The 22,217-nt window shown below is 39.0% G+C and overlaps 1 protein-coding gene across 1 annotated transcript in view; it reads left to right on the top strand.

The window, feature by feature from the left end:
- LOC149234617 (mitochondrial phosphate carrier protein 1, mitochondrial-like) overlaps positions 1–22,217 on the top strand; it is a 203,908-nt gene that overhangs the window by 49,307 nt on the left and 132,384 nt on the right. Inside the window, exons 2-3 of the mRNA XM_089371887.1 lie at positions 8,603–8,964; positions 9,126–9,169. Of these exons, the coding sequence (XP_089228013.1) occupies positions 8,603–8,964; positions 9,126–9,169 (406 nt within the window). The remainder of the gene's footprint in view (positions 1–8,602; positions 8,965–9,125; positions 9,170–22,217) is intronic.

Below are 22,217 nucleotides of genomic sequence, written 5' to 3'. Positions count from 1 at the left end.
CACAAGGCAACTCTGAAATCAATTCTGCGAATACTAAAGATTTTTTGGACTTGGCTGACATAAATTCAAGATCAAATTCCTGTAAGATGACAATCCATTTATTATATTTGCCCCCAATCACTCGCCTACTGAGGAAAAACTGAAATGGGTTGACATCAGCCAACACAAAAGTTTTTCTAAGTAGAATATAGTGACGAAGTCATTGGACTGCGTGAACTGCTGCCAAAGCCAGTTTCTCTATATAAGAATACATAAGTTCATGACCGACTAAGCCGCAGCTCAGATAATAAATCACATGCTCTCTAAGAGCATGGTCTTCCTTAACCAAAACTATACCAATGGTTGATTCTGCCACAACGAGATATAAGAGGAAATCCGTGGTATAATCAGGTGGACTCAAATGAGGAGCAGAGGGCAATGATTTTTTCAAAGCATCGAAAGAGCGCTGATCAAAATCGTCCCAAACAATTGGAACTCCTTTCTTCAACAATCGAATAAATCCTTTCATAATCTCGTCGTAATTTACGATAAATCTCCTTAAGAAATTGGCTTTACCTCGGAGACTTTGAAGTTGATGAACCGTTAACGGGGGAGGCAACTGAAGTATTGCCTCAACCTTGAAAGGATCAACACGAATCCCTTCATTGGACACAATGAATCCCAATAGTTGATTGGATGTGACAGCAAAAACACATTTATTAGGATTCAACCGGATCTTATAGTGACGACATCGTTCGAAAACCAGACGAAGGTGATGTGGATGATCAATTCTCTTTCGATAACAAACAACTAGGTCATCCAAATATGCTTGTATTATGTGCTTGATGTCATGGAAAGCATAAGACATGGCCCGCTGAAAAGTAGCTCCAACATTTTTGAGGCCAAAAGGCATCTTTTTGTACGCAAATGTATCCCAGGGGCAAATAAATGTTGTCTTGTGTTGATCTTCAGGACAGATAGTTATTTGATTATATCTTGAAAAACCGTCCATGAAGGAGAACACCTCATTTCCAGCACACTCATCAATGATCTGATTGATAAATGGAGTGGGGAAATTATCTTTAGGACAAGCCTTATTCAAATCCCTAAAGTCAATGTATAACCGGATCGTTCCTTGCTTTTTATCAACATGGACTGGATTCGAGACCCATTCAATTAAAGGAATGGGGTATATGAAACCCGCCTTAAGCAACTTTTCAACCTCAACTTTAATAGCTGCTGCTTTCTTAGGATTTACGGGTTGAAGCTTTTACCGTACCGGCTTAGTGTTTTCGTATGTCTTGTTCTCATGCTGAACTATTGATGGATTGGTTCCAGGCATTTCTTCATAATACCAAGCAAACACATCTCGAAATTCCTTAAAAAGGTTGGTATAAATCTTGATTTCTTTAGGGGAACATGAATCTCCAATTAAGATATTCTCGATAATATTGGGATACTTGGAAATGTTCATTGGAATGGTTGCCGAAATATTGGACATATTACCTTCAGCAAAAATCTGTGTTGGGGCCAAAAGGTTTAGAATTTTATGAACACTTCCAGTTGAAGAAGGACCAGACAAATTTGACTCAACTTGATTGTCAGGGAGAAAACATGACTGATGATGCAAATCATCCCACGGTCTTTCTGCACCAGTCATTGCTTCTAGGATTGCCTCTTCAAATGGTAAGACTATGTCAAGGCAGTCCATAGCCGAAGTAGAGTCAAGAGTCCAGACCAGAGCCACATCACCATCCAAATCCTCTGATGGGAGAGGAATGGGATCGAAATCTGCAGAATTCACTATAGATTGGTACGTGATTTCTACTACAGATATAGGGTATGCCATTCCACCTACTTGCCCCTCTTCTAATGTGGCAGTAGAGGGGGGTAAGGGCCAAGGATCAAAAAAATAATGAGTTCTGAAAGAACCTCTTCGAGGAGCGACCTTGGAGGATGAAATGGCATTAACATGAGCAATAGGAGAAGGAAGATCAAAAGTACCCATCAATGAGGAATACATTCCAACTCCCAAATTCTCAATAGGTTGCTTGGTATTCTTCACCAAGGGGATGGTAGAGTCAGAAGATGCATTGGGATCATTAGGAGAATAAGCCATTTGATCAATTGTAACAATTCTCCCTTCATGGGGGAAGCATAGGATGCGAAACAATGATGAAACAATAGCATCCATTGCATAAACCCAATTTCGACCCAACAAAAGATTATAATCAAGGTTGGCATCAACTATCTCTACCTCGACATTGACAACCTTGCCCCCAACACAGACGAGAAAGGCTGGAAGAATTCCATGAGGCCTATGAGAATGACCATCAAATGCGGTAAGGAGAGTAGGGGAAGGAACAACTTCCGGAGACCCGATAGCCTTCCAACATGACATCGACATGACACATGTGGAAGCCCCTTCATCAACTACAGTTCGAAAGATATTCATTTTCCGATATGTAGATTTAATCTGGAAAGCCATGTGATGAGGGAGTCTCTTCTTAGCACTTGACATATCAAATGTTATAACAAGAGAGTTCTTCGGATCTATTGCTCCGATCGCAGTGAGCAATGTGTTGAAGAAAGTGTAACTAGGATCGGTCTTCATAATGACACAAGCCAATGTAAATGATGTAATTTATATCTAGCAATTTTTTTGTGTATTTGAATCATGGGTTTCATGATCAAAATATTTGTTTTAGTAGCTCTCATTATGAGCTATAGGCTAGGTGATAGGTTGTGTCATTTATGTAAATGTATACACTTGAAAAATGTACAAGCATGACTCCAAGATCAAGGGCAGAATCGTATGGCAAAACTCCTTCAAAGGCAAGATCAAAAGAGCTACGAAATGATCCCTCCAAACAAATGCAAAAGACAATGTATTTTCGGCATATATATATATATATATATATATATATATGAATGTTCACGTCGGATTTATACCATGTTCTCGTCGGCTTAAATCATGTTCACATCGGCTTAAAAGGGTGACACGTCGCCTTAATGAACAACCCTCATACACTAAATATAGCCCTCTCCTCACTCATTCGAATACACCACTCATCACTTGTTTTGGGTCTCATTTCCATGCGAAGGTTACTGTTCGTGGATGTGAGGATAAGGAGAAGAGAGGAGCCGCAGTCAAGACTATCCATCACCAATCAAAGCGAAGAACTCTGTCCAAGAGAGCGAGGAAATGTAGCCGCAGTAGAAGTCTGTTCATGACCGCAGAGGAGCCTTTCCATAGCCGCAGAAGTCTGTTCCCTCATACGAATATATCAACGAGTCTGCTCTCCCTCACGGCATATAGATCCGGATTAGGGCTTGACATTTCATAACTATATGGTTGATTTGAAAGGTTGTTCTAGCCGCAAATTCAAGGAGAAGATTGACGTTGAAAAGAGCGAAGTTATCATAAGGCTAGAAGAGCCCTAACACTATGATTGTGTTCTGAAATCAAAGGGTTCTGCTTTCGCTGTTTTGAACAGTCAATGTTGTTGCCTTTCGAAGCCTTCTAATCAAGCCTAATCATCGATCTATCAATGTATGGAGGATCTACATAAAGTGTGAGGGTAGAACGAGGCTGGAAGAGCCTATCTGAAATTGTTGGTGCGAAGGTGTTGTGCATTACTAGGACTGAGTTGCAGTCCATGAAAACTTCATGATTAAGACCTACAGGTAGGGTTTCTGAACAGTCATTTCAAAAGGACAAATTATCTTGTTTAAGGGCAACGTTGACTATCTTGAGTAAGGGAAAGCTTGGAGGAGGAAGAGAAGGGAGAAGGTAGCCAGATCATCCATGTGTAGCAGCAAGATCTGATCCGTATTGCAGCAAGTGAAGAGAACAACAGTAAGGAGGGATTCTAGCCTTGATCTTGGAGTCACTTGGTCTCAAGGGTCTTTGTATTGGTCCTGGCAATTTTATCAAGATAAGAAACTATAAGAAGAATTACCGTGGGTTTTCCTCTCAAGTTTGGAGAGGTTTTGCCCTGGCTGCTGTGTATATCTTGTGTTACTATTCTTTTGTTTATTATGCATGGTAGTTGGTTGATGAAGTTAATAATCATTAACATATAAAATTCATTGTTCTTGATTGTTCAAAGTTTGAAATTACTTCACAAGCAGTTATCATAATAGAGAAATCATTAAAATTACAAGCCCTTAGATTTCTCAACACAATTCACTCCTTTGTGCAAGACACGATTGGAGTACCTCTAATGCTGACATTGCACAGGGGCTTTGAGCCAGATCTTCAACAATAGATTAGTTTTGAGCAGCCCTAGCGTTGGGATTAATAATTGAACATTTTGTAGAGCCTTTCAGCATCTAAGGTATAGGCTCAACTACGAGCCTCTTGATATGGAGTGGCTCTGGGATATCGGAAGCAGCCTTAGCCTTAGAAGGTTCCGGCTCACCATAATCATGTGATCTTGTAGAAACATCAACATGAGACTTCACTATATAGACATTCGATGTGGATTCCCCTTCATGGTTGCCCCCTGTGGGGTTTCCAGTACCAGTGTTAGTGCTAGCCAACATTTGCTGTCCTTGGGGAAAAGGGTTAGTCAACACATCTTGGGAACTTGAAGAACCCTACTGAGCTAACAAGCGCTGAGCATCCTGAATCTTAGGGCAAATATGGGTAAGATTATCCCCATTGCATGGGAATTTTACTTTCTTTTTCGATTTCTTCTTGCCCTCTCCAGTATCATTACTAGACTTGTTTGCATTCCCCTTCCCAGCCTTATCTTTCTTCTTACCCCATCCCTTCTTCTTCCCATCAAATTGTTGGTCTCCTTTGGGAGTTGAGGATTGGACAACATTAACTGTTAGAGGTTGGGAAGGCACAACCACTGACGACAAAGCCTGTGCCAGAGAAGCAGATTGTAAATACAATTGCTGCAATTGATTCAATAGATTAGCCGTACTACTATTTATCGACCCTACAATTCTGTTGGCATGAGGTCCTGACTTAGGTTTGTTGAAAAATGTGTAACTAGGTTCGGTCTTCATTAGTATGAAATGTATTCTTGTAAATGTAAAATGAAAAAGAAATTATTATTATTATTGAAGCATGGGTTTCATGCTCAAGTTCTTTTATTTTATAGGTCAAGCACCCATTGAGTGCTTCTAGGGTTTGTCTTAGGTATAAGAGTCATTGTCATATATGGAAGACCCTATGGGCACATTGTAAATTGCAAAGAAAAATTTATTTTGTCTTGAAAGTGTCAAAATACCTCCAAGATCAAGTCAGCCTAATGAGCTGTCAAGTCGGCCTACATGAAGAGCCACGTCCACCCTTGAGGAAGCCTATATATAAGAGGAACTTGTCCTCCATTTGACTCACTCACTCTCTCATCTCTTATGTGAAGAAGACAAAAGAAAAGGAAGTTGAAGAAGTGCGAAGGAGAGAAGGTTGAAGAAGTCAAAGTGTTTGGGTCTTTCTCTATTCTTCTGGAAGTGCGAAGTTAGGGTTTCTGCGCTGGGATATTTTGAGGTTCGATTTTGGAAGCAAGAGAGAAGGGAAGGCAAGCAAAGGTCTCTTAGGGCATCTTACTAGCCCTAGGACTCAAGTCAAGGCAAGTGAAGTCAAGAGGAAGGCTGTTAGAGGGAGATCGAAGTCTCCTAGAGAAGCAACAACAGTTGCAACAGTTGTTGGGGAGCAAAATTTTGGATCTACTGGGAGGTTGAAGATATTATAGCAGGAGGCCGTGGAAAACTTGATCTTGGAGAGTATGTGTCTGAGTCTAGGTCATGGTATTCGTCAATTGAAAGATCTGAAAGATAAGAAGAGATTTTCCCCTCAAGAGGAGGGGTTTTGGCCCTGGCTTGCAGCCTATATACTATCACTGTTCTTACTATTTCTGGTAGTTGTTTGATTTATTGCACATTGGAATAATAACGAACAAAGCTAATAAGTAAAAGCTAACACAAACAATTATCAAGATAAGAGAATTAACATATTCATTGCCCTATTGAATTCTCAACATGGTATTAGAGCTTTGGTTCTCTAAGGGCATCATGAAGATCTCCTCTACAATGAAGAAGTTCATCAAGAAGATTGCAAGCCATCTCAAGAAAGGTATCAAGGAAGCATGGAGTCTCTTATTTTTGCAAAGAAGGCATCGTTCAATGAAAGGGACGAAGGTCTTTTTTCGGCTCTCTCTGGTACATTCCAAGATGAAGACATTTGGGTAATTAATAGTGGTGCATCAAGGCACATCACTGGTCACTCCAACCAATTGAAGACCTTATCAAAAGGAAAATCCGCTTACTTTGTGGAACTTGGAGACAACAAAAGCTATCCAGTGGAGGGCATTGGACCGACTTCCATAAAACTCAAGGATGGAAGCAACATCCACCTCAACAACATTCTATTTGTTCCAGGGTTGCGCAAAAAATTACTTTCTATTTCAAGTTTAGAAGATAAAGGAGATAGAGTAGCCTTCATTGATCGAAAGGTAGTTGTTTGGGGAAGGACTCAAGCATAGATCAAGCATTCATGCAAGTAACGCTAATGATAGATTGTAGAATTACTATGGAGTCTTCCCATTCAACGAATATCCCTCAAGCCTATAAAAATGCATGTTATGCAAGGATGATTCCAATCTTATTACCTAGTCACAATTTGACCTACCCATGCTATGAATGCCAATGGTTGTATTAGTTGCCAGACCAATTGACCAATAAGACCTCCGATATGGTTGTGAATGAAAACGAGCTATTGTTATCCTAAACTAAAAAATCTTTCTCCGAATTGTTGAACACTTGTAAATTTTGATTTTTTAACATATAATGAGTATTTTTGTTGTTATATGTGCATCTTTGTGAGTCATATGGTCCAACATCCCTCCATCAAAATCGCATAAATTGCCTCATTCTTCCAGCATATCATGACTACCAAGATGTCTATATAGGGATGGGCACTGAGATGTTTAAACCATAGTTCCACCAAGTTTGCGGGACGGGGGAGCGGGGAAATGCAGGAGCGGCCTATGCAAAAGCTCCTCACCAATTTTTAGGAAACGTGGGGGGACGTCAAGGTCTTTAACATAAGGGACCCTGACAAAAATAGTAAAATACTAAAAAATTATAAATATATCATTGAAATTTTATAATTTAACTGTCTTAATCATTATATAACACTTACATCATGAAGGATAAATCGATGAATCATATAAATGAAACAAATTTAAAATGAAAAGCATGATAGATTCATACATGTAACTATAACATTGTACAATGCAAATAAAAGTTTAAACAATGTTGAAGTTCCAACTGTGAATAATGAATATTGAAATAAAAGTCAAGTTTGATACATCAAGATCAGTTTTTGATAGAGTCAAGTCTAATATATCATATATCAAGATTCAAAACAAACAAGAGTCTACAACTGAAGTCCAAAACAGAAAAGCAGATAACGTAAGAACATATCAAATGACAAATGAGCTTAATTGCTCAAGGTAATGCCCTGCTAGACTTTGCATCCAGCTGCTGCGTGAATAAATGCGGATCAACCATGTCACCATTTAAATCAGAATCAGTTGCATTCTCAAACATGCTAAGTGGCACACCAACCAACCCCATTGTGTCTCATCAAGTCCCTCCTCCATATCTACTCGTGCATGATCCTCTGGATCAACATCCCATCGTGTTGCTGGTCCCTTCAAATATGAAATAACCAAAAAAACCCTTCACCCCATTGATTCATAGTATATTTATAAGATTTTATAAGATTTTAGGGATTTGACCTCAATTTTTTTGGAAAAACCCCCCTTCGAGTTTCCTCACGTTTCCGTTTTTTGAGGATGTGAGGAAACGTCCCCTAGACGTCCCCATGTCCCGGGAGCGCAAGGAAGCGCGGGGACGTATCCCTGTAGAACACTGGTTTAAACACCCAACAATTACTACCTAGAGGGATGGTCATAGGTCTATAAGACATTACCCCTTGACACCCTCCACTCAGCCTCCAAGTCAGGTCAAGTTTGGGGTCACAAGGACTAGAGCTTACCGATAGTGACACCAGTACAATACTGAGTCATGGACAGTTTACCAGTATCTTTTGTCTACTACCAGGCATTCATCATCCTTGGATGCTAGGAGAGCTTCCACCTCAGCTGTAGTTCCTTTTCTCATTCCTAGTGGAAACATCCAGAGGTCACCACAGATCATCCCCGAGGGGTCCATTAGTGCAGGTCATTCTCAAGGGGACATTACCAGACAGGTTCCTGGGATGGACATTGTTCTTGGCTTTGAGGATGATAACGACTGACTCTTTTTCTTACTTACTACTTTCCTGTCCACCTTTTTGAGATTGTATTTTATAGTTGGCTTCCTATGATATGTAGGATTTTCTTGTTCTTAAAGCTTCAGGTTTTCTAAATTCTGTTGTGTTCTTGTGAGATGAATTTTGAACTCTCCTTATTGCTCATTTTGGCATATTGTGCTTTCCAATCCCATTGACCTATTTTGGTTATCAGTATAATTTCTTTTCATTTCTACCGGTTGTGTTCTTTCAGCGTGATGTCCTCCATGTTTGGTCTACTTTTCTCTATATCCTACTTTGAAAATTGATTCTCTATAACCACATGTTTTCTTGTGTTTACTAATGCAGGTTAATCCTGCTAAATACAGAAACATTTGGTCTGGGCTTGGTGTTATATTGAGGGAACAAGGTCCAGCTGGCCTATGGAAAGGCTGGGGAGGGAAGCTTTTTGGCTATGGTGTCCAAGGTGGCTGCAGGTTTGGCTTGTACGAGTACTTCAAGAAATTTTACTGTGATGCTGCTGGCCCAGATAAAGTCAAGCATCAGAAAACTCTAATCTTCCTTGCATCCAGTGCTTCTGCACAGCTAATTGCTGATGTTGCTCTATGTCCTTTTGAAGCTGTGAAAGTTCAAGTTCAGACACAGCCTAGATTTGCTAAGGGCTTGGTTGATGGATTCCCAAAGCTCTACTCAACTGAAGGCTGTTCAGGGTAAGGAATATGGCTAATGCAAACTATAGACAATTTCTGTGTGGTTTACTTGCTCCTTCCTTCTGTATTATTGGTATAGACAATTGTCTTAATGTTGAACATTTATCAAATTTCCACTGCGTTATTGGGCATATGAAAACACATACTTTTCATGCATGCAGGTTTTACAAAGGAATTGTACCTTTGTGGTGTCGGAACCTTCCATGTAATTCTTCTTCTTTTTGATTTATGTTCCCTTCAATTGATCTCTTGGAAATTGGAACCCATGTATATTGGAATATGACAGTCTTAGATTGGATGACTTTTCTCTGGATCTAAAGGGAAACAGGATGAACAATGAAAAGGTTTCAAGGGAATTTTCTTGTGAATCCTTCTTTCCATAGAAAGTATATGTTAGCTTTTTTAGTATGCGTTTGAGATATGACCTTATATTGAACTGAATTAGTCTCCAATATGTGTTAAGTTCTTAACTAAATGATTTGCATGATCATCTGGTAATACTTCTATTTGTAAATATATTTGCAGACAAACGAAAGCTGAAAATTAACTTAGACATATGATGATTATATGGCATAGCTCACCAATGCCTAATAAACAATAAATGATTTTATTACAAAACTCAGCTTTATAATTTATGACATGATTACATCACATCATGTATACGTTACAAGTACTCCTAGGCACTTAATATGACATGTATAATATTTACTCTAACAGCCTCTCATTGTACCAAAACTTAAAAGTTAAAACAAAGGGGAATTATTTGGACAAGCAAGCTGTAAAATGTGTTTGCAGACTGTTTCCGCTCCAACTAGTAGGGTTGGCAAGGTTCAGCCAAGCCTGCTAAATGATAAGCACTATTAAGAACACATCCATTTTCACCTTAGCATTGTCCTCTCGCTTTAGGCCAACTCTACGAAACACCAAGGTCAGTATCCCTACAAACACACTCAGCCAAATGTATAAGTAGACCAGTGCCTAAGTACATGTATATGGAAGAGGTAGAAGTTAATTCAATGACAAAATTTGATCTGATAAATGATGTAACAGCATAACTATTTTGCAGACCAGCGAAGAAAATACTCAATAGACCAATGAAATAAGCTTGGAAAATGCTGTAAATTGACTATAAAGACTTCTTCCCACAATAGGAAATGATTTGGAAGTGTTATACTTGATTGATGTGGCTATAAGAAGGAGATAAGCTTGCTGTTCAAACTTGCAATATCCGAAGATTGTACCAGGACAGCAAGCAGAAGACCAATTCAGGAGCCCAAAACTAGCTCTTGGTGAACTTAAAACTCAAGGAACTAGGTTGAAAGTTTTATGACTATGAAGATCTTTTCCAGTGAGCACAAGAACACAAAATTTGGATGAGTAGTTGAAAAGATATTCAATCTGCAAGTTAACTATTAAGAAAATGGCCCTCAACTAAGGGGGGTTGAAAATCGACTGAGTCCAAATGAGTGATAAGACCTGCAAAATGATTTGGACAGCTAATATATGATTTAAAGTCAATGAAATATTCAATGAAGGCACCTTTAAAATTCAAATCAACTATAAATGATACAAGAAGATTATGCTTGAGTTTCATGTATCCCAAGGCAAGGGTTTGCTTCCACTTGTCTTCATTTCTGTAAGTAATTTTCAGCATCTCTAATAAATCTTGAATCACTTGGAAATGATGTTAGAACAGCGATATGAGGCAAAACAAAGGGGGCTGTACAAACTTAGGGCTTCTAGTGTTGAATGGCATTGTCATTAACGCCAACGTTGGTTCTTGAATGCTCTTAATATTTGTCTAGATTGCATTGATTGAAGCTGCAATGGTTAGGAAGCCCTGGTAAACCCTAGATGCCCTGAAATTGATGAGAATTTGGATGGAAAGGTCATTGTATTTGGACTGAGGATTGTCGTCATCTGATTCTTCTCATCATGCTGATTCGAATGGTATGTGGTACGTCTCGTAAGTCCTCATGGTTGAGGAGATATACCTCTTTAATTATCGATAACCCACTTTTGGTTAAGAAGCCCCACGGGATAACCCACAAGTAATTTTTTTTTTTTTTTTTTTTTTTTTTGTGTATTGAAGAAAATGTAATGTCCCCAAATTTTGGATTACCTGGCAAGGTGGTTAGGAGGGTTTTTCAGAGCTTGTGTTAGCCTGGTCATAGGAGTGAGATTACTCCATTGGTGGGCCCAGAGTGTTTTAGAGGAGTTTTACAGGTCCGACTAGGATCGCTTACCATATTTCATCATCGGGATCAATTTCCCATGATTTGCTCTTGGTTATGTTGTATTCCGACGATTTTCGTAAAATGGTGTTATTAACTTGTTAACAAACATATTTTAATTAATTACGCTTAAGGTGTTGTTTCGGGCTGATTACTTGGAGAAACACCTTAGTGTATTAGCGCGTTGGAATCGGGTTAAAAAGATCTACATGGCAGAATGATAAAAAGGGGCTTTGGGTGGCCAGTGTGACCACAAAGGTGAATTAAGCATTTTCCGACATTAAACGTGACTTTAATTTGTTTATAAAAGTCACTTTACTAATAAAGGAAAGGAAAGTTGCTTTTAAATATTTAATTGGAGGGAAAAAGTAAGTGAGTTATAAAAAAGCGAAATGAGGGGGTCTCTCCTCATTCATTCGTGCATTTGAGTTTTTGGAGATAAGAGCTCTTGGAGACTTTCCTTGCGGAGAAGGTTAGGGTTTTGGAACCCTAGCCGCCATAAATGACTTTGGTGTTGAAACTAGACACCCTAGTTGGATTTGAGAGTGAAATCATTCAGATTTCATCGTCGGAATTCAAAGGAGAGAGATTTCTTAGAGATTTGAGTTCAAAAAGGAATTATCAGTTAAATTTCTAATTTATTGTTCTTCATTTAACATCTTTCAGGTTGAAGACAGTTGTGTGGAGCCAAAGATTCAAGCCTAGGTCTGAAGCTAAGTCACTGTTGAAGGAGAGAATGGTTCCCACTCATTTTTGCTGCTCAAATAGTCTAAGGGGAAGGCTGGGTTTGAAAAGCAAGACAAAGAGACAAGTTTTGATCATTGGAGTTCGAGTTCCTTTGCCAAAAAGGTTGAATCTCAGTTTGAGGGCCATATCAAGTTTTGAGTGTGATGTTGAATCTTCATCTCTAAAGGGCTGATTTTATGAAGTAAATTTATGGCTGTAAGGAGCGTGTAACTAGTTGGTAATTACCTTCAATTTGGGCATGCTACGACTTCCCCTTTTTGCTGGACATATTGCTAATGTTTCCATGCTTGAACTCTAAAGCCCAAGAATAGTCATTTTCCTAATTCGTGGAGCCTATTCCTTCAACAAACAAAGGCACGTTTGTATCAGTTGGGAGCTGCTATTTTCTGAGTTGTATGGCTGGCCTCATCTCTACCTTTGATTGATATGTGGGAGGTGGCACCAAAAGTAAAATTTTCAGGTTACACTACTACATAGTACATTGTTCTCTCTGTATTTTTTTGGTGAAAAGAAAAAAGTGCTGTTTTAGTTTAATTTTATTATGTTATTGTCATGTACCAGTAGTATATAAATTTTTGAGTATTATACAAATCAGTTTGGACTCTTTGAATACCCTAGTTAAATGCATATTGGCTATTGTGCATGTATTTTCTGTTGGAGTTGCAAAAATGAACCTACAACAATGTGTATTTAAACTGTTTTATGAAAGACATTAGGGAAAGTTTAAAGTATAAACCTATGTTGCCAGGAAACGTGGGTTCGGGGACGGGACAGATATGGGAACTTCTTTTTTTGAAACAGGGTGCATGGGTTCTTCGGGGGTATATTATAATTTATATATATAATATATAAATATTATATTTTATAAATTATAATATATATGAATTTGTATATTTTTCAACTTTAAACAAGAAAACTAAAATATTTATGATTTAAACTTTAAAGATTTAAACATGCACATCATTGAACATTCAACATTCACAGTGAAATTTTAAAATTTCTAGTTTGATATCAAGTGGAAATTGGAGTTCACATATTAATAAGAATCATGATATATGTCCATTGTCTTACTACATTCAAAATTGCCTCAAGGCATCTCCAAACATGAACTAGGAAATTTTAAAATACTAAAATAAAAATAGCTAATAGTGAACAATGGCTTCCTCAAGCCATGTCATCAACATCACTCAGATCTTTAGTTAACATGCTCTCCAGGTAGGAATCACTCTCATCTTGAGGTTCCTACTCATCCATAGCAACTTGAGGTAGCTCAATAAGGCCATCTGGTTGTATCTCCCAATGTTTTAAAACTTCGACTCCGACACTGACTCGGCCGAGGGTCGACTCCGACTCGGTATCGACTTGGCCAGCTCGATTTCAATGACTCGGTCATTGTAAAAAATACATTAAATATTTTTTTTTAATAAAAAAACACAATTTTAAAGATTTTCATTCATGTTTCCAAACACACAGCATTAGAATATAGATGGAAAACAACATATGATCAAAGTAGGCTCATGAATATATCCATTATATCAAAATGGCACCCAGTGCACTGTCCAATACATACATGATCAAAGATTCAAAACAAAAACACATAACCAAGGAGGCTAGAAATGGCCTCTACAACAAAAGTAAACTGTGACCAGTACTACTGGCTAGTAGCTACTGCCAGAGGAGCCAAGATCATGTGGATCAATCTCTGGATCATCATCAGAGTCAGACAGGGGGCCCCATGGCTCCTCCTCATCATCATCTCCAACTGCAACTGTAGAAGTGGTAGCACTAGCAGGCTGTGCAGTAGATGCAAGCTGAGATAGATGAGATATGCGGCTGCGCTTCTGTCGTGGCTGAGCAGAGGAAGCACCTGCAACTGGAGGACTTGCTGGCTGTGAGGTTGAGGCTGGTACAAGTGGATCAGGATCTGCATTCAACTAAACATCATGTTCGAGTGATGCCTCCCTATGTAAATCCAAATCAAGATCCTCATCAGAATCAAACTTTGCTGGATGACTCTCCACTACCCAATCTGATGTTGGATCAATGTCTTCCAACACAATGGGATCTGAATCAGGGCTTTTTTTCAGCAATTGGTTGCGTTTGAGCCGGAGGTTGTATTGGACATAGACTAGATCATTTAATCGTTTTTGATCCAGACTGTTTCTCTTCTTTGTGTGAATCCTCTCAAAGACAGACCAATTGCGCTCACACCCAGTAGCACTGCAAGTTTGACTCAAAATACGAATTGCAGAGTTCTGCAATTCAGGACAATGGCTACCAAAAGCCTCCCACCATTGTGCCGCAAAAAACATAGGAGTGTAATGAGTTAGCTCAACAAAATTACAAACTATATCCAACTTTCAAATTATAAACGATTTAACAAAATTAAAAAAAACTATTAAGAATTTGAAAATTGAAATTTTTGTTTTCCTGGCTCATTTGCTTCTCTTGCAACCTTTGCTAGGTTCTTCCCAAAGGTACCCGAGGCATTGGTGAAGGTCGTGACCTGTCGGTGTATCTCCAGCTGATTAGACTCCAATGGGATCATGTGATCAAATCAGTCCATCTCTAACCTCCCCCCTAAAAGCTCCTGTCTCCTTAGCTTTATAATGATATCGTGGGTTTAAAAAATACCCAGCTGCATGTATAGGGCGATGGAGTTGATTGTTCCATCTATCATCAATGATTGCCTAAATGGGCCCAGACTTAGCCACTTTATCCTTGTATGCCCTCTTTATTTGCTCCTTTGCTTGATCCATAGCCTCATAAATGAAGCCCATAGCCAATCTTTCCCCATCCACCAACCGCAACACCTTAACCAGTGGCTCAACAAGCTTCACAATCTCTGCTGCCTTTCTCCAAAATATTTTTTCATTAACTTTATTTTTCAATTCTTTGCCTTCCAGTTTGTGAGACCACTGGCTTTGATTCCATTCATCACTGGAAAACAACTTTTGCAAGTTTCTATGTTGGGAAAGCATAGATTGCAATGTCAAAAAATGAGTAGCAAATCTAGTGATGGTAGGCCTAATAATATCCCTGCCCCTAGTGTGTTTCCTCATGAGGCTCAAAATCCATGAATGATTATAGATAAATTTTGTTATGCTTTTGGCATGATCTATAGTGTTTTTGACCCAATCTAATTTTCCAATATCCTCAAGCATGAGGTCTATGCAATGTGCAGCACATGGGGTCCAAAAGATGGTCTTGTGTTTTTCCTCTAACAGTTTACCAGCAAGAACATAGTTAGAGGCATTATCTGTGATGACTTGAACAACATTAGCCACCCCCACCTCCTCAACAACCTCATCCAATAGCTGAAACAACAATTGCCCATCTTTTACCTTATCAGATGCATCAACTGATTTTAAAAACATGGTTCCCCGTGGGCAGAAGATAAGAAAGTTTATGATGGTACGGTTTCTTTGATCAGTCCATCCATCTGACATGATGGTACATCCTGTTCTTGCCCATGAGTCCTTGAAATCTTTCAAATACTCATTAATGGATGAAATTTCTTTCTTCAAATGATACCCCCTTAGCTCATGCATAGTAGGGCCTTTGAAGCCTTTTCCAGCAGCATGTATGGCATCAAACATAGGCTCATAATATGGTGAACGGGAAGCATTGAAGGGGATATCAACATCATACCACCATCTAGCTATGTAATCACAAGCAGTCTCCCTCAATTCTTTCTTCCAATGGTCATCTAAAGTGGGCTGCATTTGACTTCTACTAGCTTGAGGACCATGTGCATCTGATGGAGAGGAGGGAGTGAAATAACTTTTGATATTCATATCACCCTTTTTCATTCTACCCTTTCCCTTTTCTTGAATAGACTCAAAAGAGGGAGGAACATATCGGAAGGGGTTGGATGCATCAGTACAAGGGATAGAGGAAGAACCCTCAAAATCAAAATGGGGGTTGGTAGCCATCATTTTTTGTATATTCCTCTTCCTCCCAATTTCAGCCTCTAACTCTTTTTGCCTAGCCTTATCTTCTTTAAACTTCTCAAAGCTGGCTAACAATTCCTTCCTAATCTCCCCAATTTCTGGTGAGGTACATGGAGTAATTTGGCCTCTAATCCCTGCCAAGTGTTGTTTCAGCCTATTAATGCCCCCAGGACCTTCCTTAGTTTTCCTATGGCAAAATTTGCAATGCATTTGACTTTCAACTATTTTCAACATATGCCCAAGCAACATCTTTCACTCTAGGTGCCATTTTTTGACTTGGAAATGAAAGCAAACAATATGAAAAATAAAAATAAAAAATTGATTCAATGTGCATTTCTTTCACAAAAAACACTCTTTAGGATTTCTAGATTTGTACTAAAATTTAATAAGCAAAAACAGATTTGTACAAGTGAAAAAAATACCTCCAGGCACAAACTGCCTCCTCAAGCTTGCTCCAAGAAACTAACTCCTCAATGCTGCTCCAAATGGTTGCCCAAGAAGCTCTTCACTCCAGCTACAATGCTTGCCCAACACTCCTCACTGCTGCTCCAAAAACAAGCTCAACAACTCCTCACAAATTCTCACTGAAATTCTCACTCAAATGCATGAGATGGCTGTGAGAGAATGAGAGGGGTTGAGTGGGTTAAATAGGGTTTGGGAGAGGGGAATGGACCCCAAAGGCCAACAAAACAAAAACTAAATTCATTTGGAGTCCCCCACACTTAGCAAATATTAAAAAAAATTAAAAAAATTGCGTTTTTTCAAGGCACCGGGCCGCTGTACGTAACCCGGCCGAGTTGATACGGACTCGGCCGAGCCGGCCGGGTTAATACTGAGCCGGCCGAGTTGTGTAACAACTCTTCCGGCTCGGTGTTAACCCGGCCGGCCGAACCGGTTACTTGGCCGGGTCACAATTTTCAGGCTTGGCTCGGACCAACTCGACCGAGTCGGTTCCGACCTAGCCGTTTTTTAAAACATTGGTATCTCCTTGTCCACACACATAACATCATCTGTGTATTGGTCCCATCTCTTGAAAGGACTCTCCTTGTACCCAAGGTCTTTTCTAGATACGAGACGAAGTGTGCTATGAATGTACACTAAGTTCTTTGCCTTCTTTGAGCCCAACTTATTTCTCTTTACTTAATGGATAAAGGCATAAGTACTCCAATTCCTCTCGCAAGATGAAGAACTAGCTACTTGGAAGATTATGGGAAGCCCATTAAATTAATTAAAGATTTAAATATAAAACCTAAAATGAACCCCAAAGACCCTGATTTTGGGGTTCCAAGTACCCATCATTGGGGTTCTCTGTGCCCATCAAAACAAAAGAACCCAAACTTTTTTAATGGAGAACTTGATTCTTCATAGAAGAACCCGGTTCTTATGGGTTCTTCTCAGAAGCACCTGTACCCGAATTCGATACTTAGGGATGAGAACCCAGCACTAGTGATGCGAAAATTGTGATTTAATTAGATTTTCGCGATTTTTATTTTTTCTCGATATAATCGCCCGATTATTAAACCGATTTTTTTTTTTTTGCGATTCGATTAGTAAAAATTGTTGGGTCAGCAGACAACGGGTTTATATTAGCAAAAAATGATTTTTTTTTAATTCATTTCGACAGATAGGGGCAGCGATGGATTGGGAGTGACCTAGGAGAAAAAACTTGTAGATTGGGAGCTGATTGGAGGAGAAAAACGACTCAAAAACCCTGGTGGATTGAGAGCTGAGGAGGAGAGGATCAATTTTCTCTAGCAAACCGGTATGGGCACCAAATTTATGTGTTTTGTTTTGGTTTTTTTAATGTTTTTGGTTGGGTTTGGATAACCCATTGTTTATCAAATATTTTTGAATTGATTTGATGGGGTTTTTGTTTGTTAAATTGTCAAAAATTCCATGTGTTTTGTCATGTTACTCATATATGTAATTTTTTTTTTTTTTAATTTTTGTAACTTGCAATCATTATTTTGCCATAGGTTCACCATTCAACTTCAAAGTTCAAAATTCAAACTTCATCTTACAAATTTAAAACTCAAGAGTCAAGAGTTCAACCAAGTTACAAACATGCCAAGGAAATTGGACCCTTTGTGTGAATTTGGTGAACCTGATGGAGGGTTTGATAGAATGAATTTGAGTTGCAAGTTGTGTGAGCATCATATGTCGGGGGGGTTTATAGATTGAAGTATCACCTTGCACAAATCCCTGGATTTGATGTAGGGCCTTGCACAAATACAAATCCGAAATCATCCGAAGAGCCATGAAATCATTGGAAGAATTAGAGCATGATAGAGAGGCCAAAGCATAAATGAAGAGGCAACTAGTAAAGAGGGTGTTAGGCTCCGGTGAAGGAAGTGGCACTGGTTCTACTTCAGCATCAATATCTACAACCAACTCGGTAGCTGCCTCATCATTTTTTGTTCCTATAACCAGTGTTGATAATATCGGTATCGGGAAAATATCGGCGAGGGTCCAGAAAATATCTTATCGGCAATATCGGCAAAAATATCGGCAAAATATCGGCAAATATCGGCAAGCATAAAAAATAATTTTTTCAAATTTTTAAATATAGCCGATATTTTGCCGATATTTTCAAAATATCACGATATTTTCCCGATATTTTCCGATATTTGCCGATATTTGCCGATATTTTCAAAACAGAAAATATCGCGATATTTTCTCGGCGATATATCGTTTTGCCGAAAATATCGCGATATTTCCGAATATCGCCGATATATCGCCGATATTATCAACAGTGCCTATAACTACAGTCCATGCCTGGTTCACAACCATCTATTACTTCAATGCTTAAAAAAATTGAGAAAGAACAAGCTGACAAGTTGTTGGCCAAATTTCTCCTTTGGAGTGATATTCCTTTCAGCGTTGCAAGGAATAATCCATTTTTCCAGCCTGCTGTTGATGCTATTGCAACTGTTGGCCCAGGGTACAAAATCCCTTCTTATGATGACTTTAGAGGCCGGATTTTTCAAAATGAAAAGGTTGACTGCACCAAAAGATTGGAGGAGTTTAGGGCATCATGGGCACAAATAGGATGCACTGTGATGTCAGATGGTTGGACCGACCAAAATGGGAGAACCCTTATAAACTTCTTGGTTAGTTGTCCCAAGAGGACAATGTTTATGAAATCTATTGATGCATCTTCACATATCAAAGATGCAAAAACTTTATGTGATTTGCTGGATGTGTTTATTTTGGAGGTGGGTGCAGAACATGTTGTCCAAGTCATAATGGACAATGCTGCAAATTATGTTGCTGCTGGCAGGATGCTTATGGAGAGACATCCTACTTGATTTTGGACACCTTGTGCTGCACATTGTATTGATTTGATGTTGGAGGACATAGGAAAAATTTCTTTTGTCAAAGATATTGTTGAGTCATCAAAAAGCATCACAAAATTTATATATAATCATACATCTGTGCTTAGCTTGATGAGAAAATTCACCAACAATAAAGAGTTGGTGCACCCTGCCATTACACGGTTTGCCACCAGTTTCATATCTCTTCAATCCCTCTTGAATTATGTGGGATGTGAAGAGAATGTTTCTTTCAGAGGAGTGGCGCGCTTTGACAATGAGTCGCAAACCAGAGGGAGAGGCCATATGCAGATTAGTTTCATACTAGGAAGACTTCTGGGTGGGAGTGCAGGAGGTGTGCACTGTTACTGAACCTTTGGTAAAGGTTCTTCGATTATTTGATGGTGAGATGCCTGCAATGGGCTATTTGTATGAGGCCATGGACAGGGCCAAAGAATCCATTCGGGCCTACTATGATGATAAGGGAGATGAGGGGTTTCAAAAACAACTCCTCCTATGGGAAGTGATTGATGAACGATGGAACAACTCATTCCATCGTCCCATTCATGCTGTAGGGATTTATCTGAACCCCACATTTTCTTACCCATGTGGGTTCGTATTTGATGCTGAAATCATGGATGGATTCTTAACCTGTGTTCAGAGGATGGTGCGATCTCCAGCAGAACGTACAAAAATCTCCAAAGAAATGGAGACATACAGGATGGTAGGTGGCACATTTGGCTTTGAGATGGCTGTCACTGATAGGGCGACTAAAATTCCAGGTATTTTTTAGTTTGTTTCAAATTTCATTGTCTCTTCAAGTTCATAACTTCATACTTTGCTTCAACTTTCAAAATTTTTATTTATTTACTTATTTTTATTTTTTAATTTTTATTTAAAATTTTATTTGTAATTTTGTTGTAGATGCATGGTGGAGAATGTATGGTGCCAGGGTACCCCTTCTGCAAAAGCTTGCCATTCGAATCCTCAGCCAAACATGTAGCTCCTCAGGATGCGAGCGCAATTGGAGTGTATTTGAAAAAATACACAACAAGAAGCGCAACAGGTTAAACTTAAAACTTAAAATATTGCAAATTTCCAAATAATTTTTTGAATTCATTAAACAATATTTTTTTTATAATTATTATTTCATGATCTTTGTATAGGTTGGAGTCCCAGTGACTTAATGGCATGGTCTACGTCTACTACAATCTTCAATTGTGGGTGAGGCAACTTGAGAGGACACCTGATATGGAGGCCATCTCATTGGATGGGATTGACACCACTGCTGCATGGAGGGTTGAGGCCGAGAGGCCTCTCATGGAGTCTGCCGATGATTGGTTAGAGCAGGAGGTAGTGGAAGGCGTAGAGGGGGAGGAGGAGGAGGAGGAGGTGACACCACCTACCTGGGCTACCCCTGCCACCAGTAGAGGACGTGGTATACCTCCTATAGCTCCTAGTTCTTCAGCTTCTAGAGCACAACAAAGTCCACTGCCAACTCCACCGGCATCTACATCTAGAGGGAAAGGGAAAGCTATTGCATTTTCTCGCAAGAGGGGCAGAGGAAATCAGTAGTATTAGTCTATTAGACTTTAGTTATTTTGTTCATTTCATTGTATATGACATTATGACTCATGATATGAGATACATTATTATATTTTTTGTTGATATTTTGAAGTTGAGTTGGGACTCAGGGGTCAGGAGTCAAGACTTACTATTCAGGACATGATTCACTGTTATGTGTGATGTAGCACTAGAAATGATATTACACATCTTATATATTAGTTCTTTTATCATATTTATGTGTCAATGCATTTATTTTATGTTGTAGATGCTTTAGATATTAAAAAAATTGAAAAAAATGAATATTTTTGTATTTTACGATTTTTTCTCGATTTTTACGATTTTTTCCCGATTTTGTCCCTTGCCGATAATATCCCAATAACGATAACTGCAACATTGCCCGGGATGGGTTTGAGAACCCCACCCCCTGGTTCGCGAACTCGTGCAACATAGGTATAAACCCAGAAAATTGTTGAAACTTTGAAAACTTATTGCAAGGGAATCTTACAGTGGTATAAAAGCATTGATCTTGGCTCAACTGTGGGTTATCTTTGAAAAGCCATGCTCGAGGGCTTTATTTTGAAGGTGCCAAAATATAATTGTTGGGTTCAAAGGGCAGATTATAACAAGGGAAAAATGCTTCCAAGTCAAGAAGAATTGTTGGCCCAAAAATTTGAAAACTATAACAAAACCTTTGCAAAAGTGATAAAGCACATGGAAGCATGGGTGTCATCAAAGGAAGTAAATAGAAAAAGGAATAACAAATCCAAAGATGAAAATGTAGTCAAGGACCAAGAAGCAAGGATTGAAGATGAAAACCATAAACAAACCTTCCAGGACGAATTGAGAAAAGTCACACCCATTGAAAATGAAGCTATCACAGATTCACCCCAACAGGTTGGAACAAGAGTTTGGGATGAAAGGGAATAAAAAATTGCTACAGAATACTTGTCATCACTTAGCGAGATTGTTGAGTTAGATGATGAGTACAAAGAAAATCATGAGCCACAACAGTTGATGATGATTCCCAAGAGGTATGCAAAGATGATAACACACAAGTGGTCGATGGTGCAAACTCAGTCCCATCAGTTGATGAGGTAAATGTTGCTCGCAAGTATACTTATGCCTATAATTTGGAAAACCAATTGAAGATGAACGCAAACAAGATTAGTGCAATGACGTGGCAATATGATGATGCAATGGTATTGGTGTCAGATTATTGTTGGAAAAGTGCAGTGGAACATGACAGTTTAGGAGGAGAGCCTTCACTTGCAGATTTTCAGACTCTCAAGAAGGCATTGGTAGAGATGAAATCTAACTACCTATACCTCCTTTCAGACAAAGATCACCTACTCATGCTTACTGAGATATATCATGATGCGCTAGTAGGGAAAGAGGAGGTCAGACATGCTTATTTGTGAGCTTGAGATTTCCTAGGAGTCCTT

The sequence above is a fragment of the Pinus tabuliformis genome, chromosome 8, assembly GCF_031772625.1.
Source record: "Pinus tabuliformis cultivar Carrire ecotype Pingquan chromosome 8, CPIR1, whole genome shotgun sequence".
Lineage (NCBI taxonomy): Eukaryota > Viridiplantae > Streptophyta > Pinopsida > Pinales > Pinaceae > Pinus > Pinus tabuliformis.
This window is presented reverse-complemented; position numbering and strand designations above follow the sequence as displayed.